This window comes from Chinchilla lanigera, unplaced genomic scaffold (assembly GCF_000276665.1).
Source record: "Chinchilla lanigera isolate Chin_1 unplaced genomic scaffold, ChiLan1.0 scaffold00136, whole genome shotgun sequence".
NCBI lineage: Eukaryota > Metazoa > Chordata > Mammalia > Rodentia > Chinchillidae > Chinchilla > Chinchilla lanigera.
This window is the reverse complement of record NW_004955537.1, coordinates 3,287,078-3,296,970: the sequence shown is the minus strand read 5'-3', so window position 1 is coordinate 3,296,970 and position 9,893 is coordinate 3,287,078. Positions and strand designations below refer to the sequence as shown.

Below are 9,893 nucleotides of genomic sequence, written 5' to 3'. Positions count from 1 at the left end.
CCTTGCGCTTGCCAGGCAGGCGCTGTGCCGCTGAGCTAAATCCCCAGCCCCAATTACATTTTTTTTTTTTTTTTTTGGTCTTTTTTTTTTTTTTTAAATGCTTTAATTCTTAACACCTCTTAATTTTTTGGGCGGGGAGGGTATCACTGGGGATTGAACCAGGGACTTTGCACTGAGCAACATTCCCAGCCCTTGTTTTTTATTTTAAAACAGGATCTCACTAAGTTACCCAGTATCTTAAATCACATTCCTTATCGCTGGGACAAAATTACCAACAACTTCATGGAAGAGAGGTTTACTTTGACTCATGGTGACAGTCCACGATGCCATGGCGTCCCTTGCTAAGGGAAAAGCAGGGAGGGAGATGTCCCCTTCCAGGTCACTCCCCCAGTGACCACCTCTTCCAACTAGGCCCCGCCTCCTAAGAGAACCTTCAGCTATAAACTCAGCAATGGATGAGTGCACTGTGAGTCTAGATCCCCCAGGATCTAGTCACCTCCCACCAAGCCCCACGTCTGAATAACTGTAATAACCACCAATCTCATGTTCCTTCAGGCCTTTAAATCCACCCTTCCTCTCCTCACAATCTCCCTGAGCTACTTTTTATCATTGTAAGCTTGCATTTTATGGAATACTGCATAAATGGAATGATGTATTATGAACTTTTATGTCCGGCTTCTTTCATTTAGCATAACTGAGATTCATGCATTTTCACACATGTATCATTCATAGCAGTGTTCCATTATACAGATATGTCACAATTTGTTTATCTACCTGTTGGATCTTTTGAGTTGTTTCCAGTTTTTGGCTATTATAAATAAAGCTACTAAAATCATTCCTGTGCAAGGTTTTTGCATGAACATATGTTTTCAGTGCTCTTTGAGTGGAATGACTGGAGGTATACTGGGTGAATGTTTAATTCTCAAAAAGTTGTCCAACTGTTTCTTCAAAGTGGTTGTACCATTTTATGCTCCCATCAGCAGTTTAAACTAGTATGGTTGCTCTGTATCATTCCCAATACCTGATATAGTCTTTTTAGTCAATGTAGTATCTTACTATGGCTTTAATTTCCATTTTCTAATTTCTAATTATGTTCTTCATCTTTTTACTTACCTACTTTCCATCTCTGTATCTACTTTATGAAGTCTTTTTGTATCTGCCCATGTTTAATTTTTCTTTGTTGTCTTCTTATTGAGTTGCATGGGTTAATTACATAATCAAAATATAAATCCTTTGTGTATGTTTTGCGAAACTTCCTCCCAGCCTTTGGCTTGTCTTTAAAATTTTGTAGCAGTGTTTTATGAAGAGCTAAAGTTTCTACTTTTTTTTAAAGATAGGGGCTCATTACATTGCCTGGGTTGATCTTGAACTCCTGGGCTCAAGTGATCCTCCTGTCTTGGCATCCCAAGCAGTTGGGACTACAGGAGTGGACCACCACACTTAGCAAGTTTTTACTTTTGATAAGGTCCAATATATTAATTTTTAAAATTCAGCAGAAGGCCGGGCGTGGTGGTGCATGCCTGTAATCTCAGTACTAGGGAGGCTGAGAGAGGAGGACTGTTGTGAGTTCGAGACTAGCGTAGGTTACAAAGTGAGCTCAAGGCCAGCCTGAACTGCACAGTGAGACCCCGTCTCAAAAAGCCAAATAAATAAATAAATAAATAAATGAGTAAGTAAGTAAGTAAGTAAGTAAGTAAGTAAGTAAATTCAGCAGAGTGTGTTGGTACATTCTGGAGGCTAAGGCAGCAGGATCACTGGGAGCTCCAGGCTAGCCTGAGCTAGTAGTGAGTTCAGGGCCAGCCTGAACTACAGAGAGACTCTGTCTCAAAATTTTTGAAGAAAAAAAAAAGCTTTTTATTCCCTATTTAAGAACTCTTTATCTAATTTAAGGTCACTAAGATTTCTCGCCAGTATTTTGTTCTATGAGTTTTATAGTTTTAGCTCTCCCTTTCAGGTATGTGATCCGTTTTAAGTTAATTTTGCATATGCAGAGAGCAGGTGAGTCAAGGTTCATTTTTTTTGTTTGTTTGCAACCATTTACAGAACATGATTATACTGTTTCAATTAAAATGCTTTGGAATATACTTTCAAAACTCAACTGGCCATGTACACCTGGTCTCTTCTGACCCACTAATCTATACATCCACCTTCATACCAATACCACTCTATCTACCATAGTTTTATAATGAATTTTGAAAGCAGACTCTTCCACTTGATTCTTTTTCAACACAGTTTAAACTATTCTAAGTTCTCTATACTTTTGTATAAATTTTAAAATCAGTTGTCATGTTCTACCACGAAAAAAAGGACAAAAACTAAGACTTCTGGAATTTCGGCTGGTGAGAATAAGTTCTAAAGCAAGCAAGGAAGATTCAATATCTTAACAGTGACATATCTTCTGACCATGAACGTGGTATGTCTATTTTAATGTTTTTTAATTTCTCACAGCAATGTTTCATGGGTTTTAGGGTACAGGTTGGCTATTCTGCTCCCTGAGGAACTTCTTCGGCTAACGAGAGCCATCCTCCTAATTATCATGCAATATATAGGCATATGGAAACAATTATCCAACCATATTGAGTGAGTTGTAATTTGATTTCCTCTCCACCATTTACCTCTCTTGCAAAGGCAATCATTCTATTATGTTTAGTATGTGTTCATACATATAATTAACAGTCATTTCTACATATATGTTTAATATAATTCTTACCAACTATATTGAGAAATAGCACATAATTGCATTAATTTGAAGAGTTGTGACAGTTGTACACATTCACAAAATCAACACCACAATTAATATAAGGGTATTTCCACCAACCTCAAAAAATTCCTAGTGCCCTTCTGCAATCCATCACTCTTCACCCCAGGTACTTGCTGATCTGCTTTTAAGTTGCTAATAATTAGTTTCCATTTTATACAAATGGAACCATATAATGTGTACTCTTTGTATTGGGAGCTTCCTTTTCTTTTTTTTTTTTTTTTTCTCAGAATATGAGTTTGATATTTATTCATGTCTTAAGTTTGTTTCTTTACATTGCTGAATAGTACTCCACTGTATGGATGAATATACCACATTTCGTCTCCATTCACTAAGTGAGAGACATTTAAGGTATTTTCTAGTTTGGGGATATTGGGAATAAAGCTGTTATCAGCACTTAAGTACAGGTCTTTATATAGATAAATATTTTCACTTTTCTTGATGTTATGGTTTGGTTCTAGATGTCCTCCCAAAGCCTCATGCAGTCATGGGCAGGCTTCTAGAGTTTATGACTGATTCATGGGTGTGAGCGCTACACCCACCTTGGGGCATATAGTTTGCATATTATATGTAAGGGAGAGAAAGAGGCTGCTTGCCACCACTCCTCCCTTTGGCTCTTGTTGCTTTTGCTATCTGCCACTGCCATGAACTGCTGCCCTCTGCCATGTGCCACTCTGCCTTGCAGCCAGCCATATGGACTGAAACCTCCACAAACTGTGAGCTAAATAAACCTTTCCCTCCTTAATTTTGGGCGTGGGGTATTTTGTCTCAGCAACAAGAGAAAAGTAACCAAGACACTTGCATAAATATTTATGACTAGAATAACTGTATCATTTGGCAAGTGTATGCTTATTGTTTTGAGAAACTGCCAAGCCAGCTTCCAAAGTGAGTGTACCATTTTACATCTGCAATCACAGCACATGAGGCTTCATAGCCCTGACAAAAATTTGTTACGTTTTTTTAAACATTAGCTACTCTAATGGGTAATGTGGTTTTGTATTTCCTGACAATTAATAAAGCTGAGAATCTTTTCAAGTTTTTATGAGTCATTCTTCCATCCTGTTCTACAAAATGTGTCTTCAGATCTACTCAACTTTGATTAAGGTGTTTACAGTCTTAGTAAACTTATAAAAAACTATATATCTTAGATATAAACATATACAAGTATTGAAAGTACTGAATACTGTAATTTAGAGCGCTGAATTTTTTCCCACTCTGTGGCTTGCTCTTTCATTCTCTAGGTAGGACTGCATATTTCAAAGAGTAGAAAATTTTAATTTTGGTAAAGCTTATCAACTTTTCATCTTATAGTTTATGGTTTTTGAAGCCTATCTAAGAATCTTCATGCTTTCTTTTAATTTACAGAAATAAAACTACTTTGCTTCCTTTTTGGTTGTTTGAGACAAGGTCTTGCTATGTAATTCAGGCTGGGCTTAAACTCTGTGTAGCCCAGGCTGACCTCGAACTCCTGTGATCCTCCTGCTTCAGCCTCCTGAGTGCTCGGATTACAGGCGTCCACCGGCACACATGGGGTTTGTTTCCTTTTTTGACTCAAACTTTCCGGAGCGGGGCTAGGTTTTGGGTTTTTTTTAATACAAATATTTGCTATCCAGACTGATATGTAATCTACGAGAACCTCAAATTTGTGATGAATACAAAGGAGAATAGTTACACTTGGGCCTAAAGCGTATGTATACACTTAAGTCAATATTACTAGATGGCTCTCCAGAATGGCTGTAGCAGTCTACTTTCCTACCAGCAAATGCTATAAGATGCAGCAGTTTCACATACCTGCCAACATTTGATATTACCCAGCTTTCTAATTTTTGTCCGTCTAAGAGGTATAAAGTGATTTGTTGGTGGCAGTGGTGGTACTGGGGATTGAACCTAGTCCCTCATACATGCTAGGCAAACACTCTACTAGTGAGGTACATCCCCAGCCCTTTTAAAGAGTTTTATTTTGATATAGGATCTCATTAAATTGCAGTCCTCCTGCCTCAGCTTCCCAAACAGCTTCCCATAGGTATGTACCACCGCACGTGGCTAATGTTTTGTTTTAATTTCTATGTTTCTTAGAGCCCATGAGTTTGGTTATCTCTTTATTTGCTTAGCTGTATGCGTTTCCCAATTTTGTAAAGTGCCCATCAAATTCTTTTTCTAAGCTTTTATTGGGTTGTTGCCCTTTACTTGTTGGTGGCAAAAGTACTTTGAATACCAGATACCAACCTCTGTGAATTTTAAATACTGAAAGTGTCTTTTCCCAGTATATTAACTTTGCCTATGGTGTTCTTAATAGCACCAAATCATTACATTTGATTTAAACAAATTCATCCTCAATCAATTCAAAGCATTCACCTTTCAAGGCCATGTTAATTTTGAGGACAAGTCAGAAATTGCATGGTGTCAGATTCGGTGAACAAGGCAGATGAGGATACACAGGTCTTTCAGAACTGCTTCAGAAAGTACAAAGGACTGTGGGAAAGTGTGTTCAAAACTAGGGGATACACTCTGAGACAACTTAATGGCAATGCGTCTTTTACAGTAATAAATTTTTAAAATTTAAAGCCAGGAGAAGTGGGACACACCTATAACCCCAGAACTCAGAGGACTGAGGCAGAAGGATCACTATGAGTTCCAGGCCAGCATCAACTACATAGTGAGACCCTGTCTCAAAAAACAAAACAAAACAAAAGTTTAAACATTCATCATATACTTCAATCACAGCGTGTATGGTCATCTATATCCAGTTTACCTGGGACAGTACATGGACCATAATAGGAACATGCTGCTTACTGGATAAATAATTTAGTAATAAAAACTCTAGTTTCCTTTCTCATTATGAAGGAATTCAATAGGTAACTATTATTATAAAAAAGAAGAAAAAGTAACTCAATGTTAAAGACACTTACATTTCAAACTTCAAAGTGTCCTCTAAGGTCCTCAGAAAAAAGGACAGCATCATCATCTTCAATATTACTAAACTATAGCTTAAAACTCACAACCTAGCAGTCATCTGGGTCCAGAAGCCCTTCAGCTTGAACTTGTTTGACCCTTTCTGGCAGTAAAACACCCAGCCTTGGTCCTCTTACTCTGTCCTGATACTGAAGCACAGAAATATTGCTACAGAAAACCTACTCAAAATCAAACATCTAAGAGGCTTGAGAGACAGAGTAACAGAAATGCTGAGAATACTGGTTAGTTAGCTAACACTGCTAAAGACATCAGGAAACTAGTAATAAACCACTGAAGCTTACATATAGCACTTGTTAGCAACACCTTGTCACCTCCCAAAATAGTAAACCTCTCAAGTCTTCTTTTGAAAGACTTCCTTCCTCTCTTCCCCTCCTATTTTCCTCCTTTTCCTTTCTCCATCCTCCTCCTAATACTTCCTACCACTTCTTCTCTAAGCCTCTTTCCTCTCTTTTTACCAGGTGGAATAGAAAATCAAATCCTCCCTTCACCATTTATTATACATTTTCCCCCAAAAATTGACTGTGGGTTTTAAAGCCAGAAATTCAGATTTCAATTCCAGTTCCAATAATTAGCTGTATAACCTTGCTAAATTAGTTACACTAAGTGCTTCAGTTTGCTCAACTGGAAAATGGGAATATAATGACATCTTCACAGAATTTCAGCAAGAACTAAATCAGGTGAGATAAAATTACACACAACGCATCTTCTTCAATGTTAGTTTCTTTCCCTTCCTAGGAAAATATTACTGAGTCTTTACTATATTCTGAAAGAGACCTCTGTTCTTTGCACACATTTCCTGCACAGATGAATCACCATTTTGAATATAGAGAATGCCTGCAATACAGAGCATGGCTCAAATGGCTGCTTATCTTGGATAGTCTCCTTGACTTTAAAAACAAGTGAAGCCGGGTGCGGTGGCGCACGCCTGTAATCCCAGCACTCATGAGGCTGAGCCAGAAGGATCGTTGTGAGTTCCAGGCCAGCCGGAGCTACAAAGTGAGTTCAAGACCAGCCTGAACTACATAGTGAGACCTTGTCTCAAAAAGAAAAAAAAAAACAAAAAAACCAAGTGAAGCCAGATGTGGAGGCACATGCCTATATTTTCAGCATTTGGAAGACTGAAACAGGAGAAGCAGGTGTTCAAAACCACTCTAGGTTACACAGCAAGGTTAAGACCAGCCTGGAATATACAGTGAGACCCTGTCTCAAAAAGCAAAACAAACAAACAAAAAATGCAGAGAAATTTGAATACACTCTTAAAATGTAATTAGTGGTAATTATAAGCTAAACATTTAAGAGGCACTTAAAATTCTACGTAAAACAGTAAAAGACAGGACACTATATTTTAAAACTTGGCTTGAAACTGCTTAGTAGTTTGGGCCATGAGAAATAAACGAACTATCCCACAGGAATAATTCCCAAGTTAGCCTCAGCACAGTGGCAGGCCTGTGCCAGGTGCCTCTTCCAACTCATTTTAGCCTTGGACCTAGAGACAAACTACTCAGGTGGCTTCTACACTGGTTTTGAGTTTGTAAAAAAATTACTTTAGAGAAGACAACTCACTGGGAATCAGGATAGGCCACCCAGTGTTTTCTGAACCAAGTTCAGATTAGACAAAACAGCTAAAAGGAAAACACAACCACTTGTACTACTTTCCATCTACAGCCAAGAACAGAATGTACAAACTGGGCACTATGAATGTCAACCCTTCAAGTGCAAGTCTGTAACAAGGAACACTGGGCAAAGAGAAAAAGTCAGAAGGGTCAGGCTACGTGAGGAGCCCTATGTAACACATGAGACCAAATGCACAGAGGGAAGAAAGGTATCAAGACCGAGTAGAAAAAAGAAGCCAATACTTGAGTTGGGTGTAGATTCAATACAAATATTAAGAAGACGAAATTTCATTAAAGAAAATAAAACACAATATTAAAATGAAAATAGAAAACTCAAAGAAAAAGTAAAGATATATGTTTTGAGGGCAGAAAAAAAAAAAATTTCAGTACCAAACCCTAAGGTAATAAATGCAAAATCAGAGTGATAATACACTATGGAAATTAAAAAGAACAAAAGCCTTTAAGAACTAGAAATATGGGTTTTTCATTGAAGAATAGCACATTCTCACTGGGCTTATAAAAAGAATTAAGGTTTGCCATGGCATGCAGTTAAAAAAAGAAAGAAGGAAAAAGAAAGAAAAAGAAGGATGCTTTCAGCCTGTAGCAACTAAAAGATTAGATAATTCCTAAGCAAAAGACCCAGAAATATTCCGATTGCACTCACCGCCCATCTCTGAAGAATAAGACAGCATTGCAGCTGCATACAAACCATAACTGACCTGCAACAGGCTGTTCCTGCGGTGGGTTAGAGTGACTATACTTACTGGAGTCTTCCCACTGGAGTAAGTGCAGCTTCCACGCAGAATAATACAAAAATCCCAGTACCAGAAAGAGGCAGAGGGCTAGCAGCAGATTGCGCACAAATACCAAGAGTCCCATCTTCACATGATTTACAATTGTCTACATGATCTAAAAGAAAAAAAAAAAGATCTTAGAAGTTAATGGAATCAAGGCGTGGAGGTCATGCCATGTCATCTTCCAACCCACTCGTCTTCATCTCAAGGGGCAGCTTCAGCATCACCCAGCACCCAAGCCAGTCACCCTGGCAGTCATCCAGGCAGGCTCCTCCATCCCAAACATCTGGCCATTGGCCAAGCTCTGGCAACTGTGACCTCCCAAAGAAACCTCAAACTCTATCCTCTTTCCACCACCACTACCCTAAGCCACACCATCACAGTACTCCCAACAACCAAGTTCCCTGGCTCTGAATTTACTCTCCAGATCCACTGTGTACACAGCAGTCATCTTTTAATAACACAAAATCTGATAATGTTATTTCCCTGCTGAAATAAGGTACTGAACATCTAATAGTTTAACAACACAGGTTTCTTACATCAGGGTTCCGAAGCTCAGTGGCTGGGTATAGTGCGGCTTAGCAAGGTCCTTCGGTTGGAGTCTTACAAATCCAAAACCAAGGGACAAGACCACAATTACCACAATAAAAAAACAAAAAACAAAAAACAAAAAACAAAAAACAAGGGACAGTGGGGCCATGCAACTTTCTCAAGGCTATGGAGAAGAATACACTCTGCATTCATTCCGGCTGTTGACTCACCTCAGTACTTGCAGCTGCAGGATTGAGGCTCCCACTCCCTTGCTGGTTTATCAGGCAGGGGCCTGTGCACCCTCTCTGACTTTCCACACAGCTCCGCTTCAGCTATGGCTAAGTCTCCCACTCTGAATCTCTCCAATTCACCCTTATATAGCATCCTGTTTTCCTTTCAGCCAAAGTTTTTTTGCTTTTTAGGGCTTAAGAGATTGCATGAATCTATTTAAATAATCCAGAACAGTCTGCCTATAAAGAGCCACATCCTTCATCACATCTGGAAAGTCCCTTCTGCTATGTCAGGCCAACATATTTACAAATACCAAGAGTTTCATCTTCACATGATTTACAACTGTCCTATACACCCTCCCAGGGTTTGGGAGCTGGGGTCTGGACCTCTTTAGGGAGCCATTTTGCCTAACATACCTTTCATTCAATTCTCAATTCCTCTGAATAAAGTAATTTCCCCTTAAAGCCTGGCAGCACCTGACTGAGCCCTGACTTACACTTTAACCCATCCCCCACTTCTCCTAGCCCAGTGATGGCGAACCTTTTAGAACTTTCAGTGATACAAACAGCCCACTGTAACACATGTGCCATAGGTTCACCACCTAACCTCACCTGTCCTGTGCACCTGTCATTCCTCGCCTCACTGAAGGTGACCTTGCTTCTCTCCCTGAGGCTATCTGGAATCCATCCTCCACCCCTACCCCTTGAGGTGGGACATCCTGTGGTACATACTCTGAAACCTACTATAAGTGAACCTTAAGCCAAGACCTTCCAGATCAGACTACACACCCACCCCACCCACCCACCCCCAACCTCAACCTCAACCTCAACCTCAACCTCAACCTCAACCTCAACCAGATGTCCTGGCCACAAAACAAGAAAGATATCATGTTGCTATGGTTGAAACATTGTGTCAACTTGGGGAGTCTAGAGGTTTGGCTAAGTGACTCAGCAGGAAGCCAGGGTGCTTACTTTGTATACATCCTGAGCCTGT

General features: G+C 39.4%; 1 protein-coding gene across 2 annotated transcripts in view; it reads right to left on the bottom strand.

The window, feature by feature from the left end:
- St3gal3 (ST3 beta-galactoside alpha-2,3-sialyltransferase 3) overlaps positions 1 to 9,893 on the bottom strand; it is a 200,667-nt gene that overhangs the window by 161,772 nt on the left and 29,002 nt on the right. For both annotated transcript variants that reach the window (XM_005410679.2, XM_005410678.2), the window contains exon 2: positions 8,109 to 8,253. In XM_005410679.2, the coding sequence (XP_005410736.1) occupies positions 8,109 to 8,223 (115 nt within the window). In that variant the 5' untranslated portion in view covers positions 8,224 to 8,253. The remainder of the gene's footprint in view (positions 1 to 8,108; positions 8,254 to 9,893) is intronic.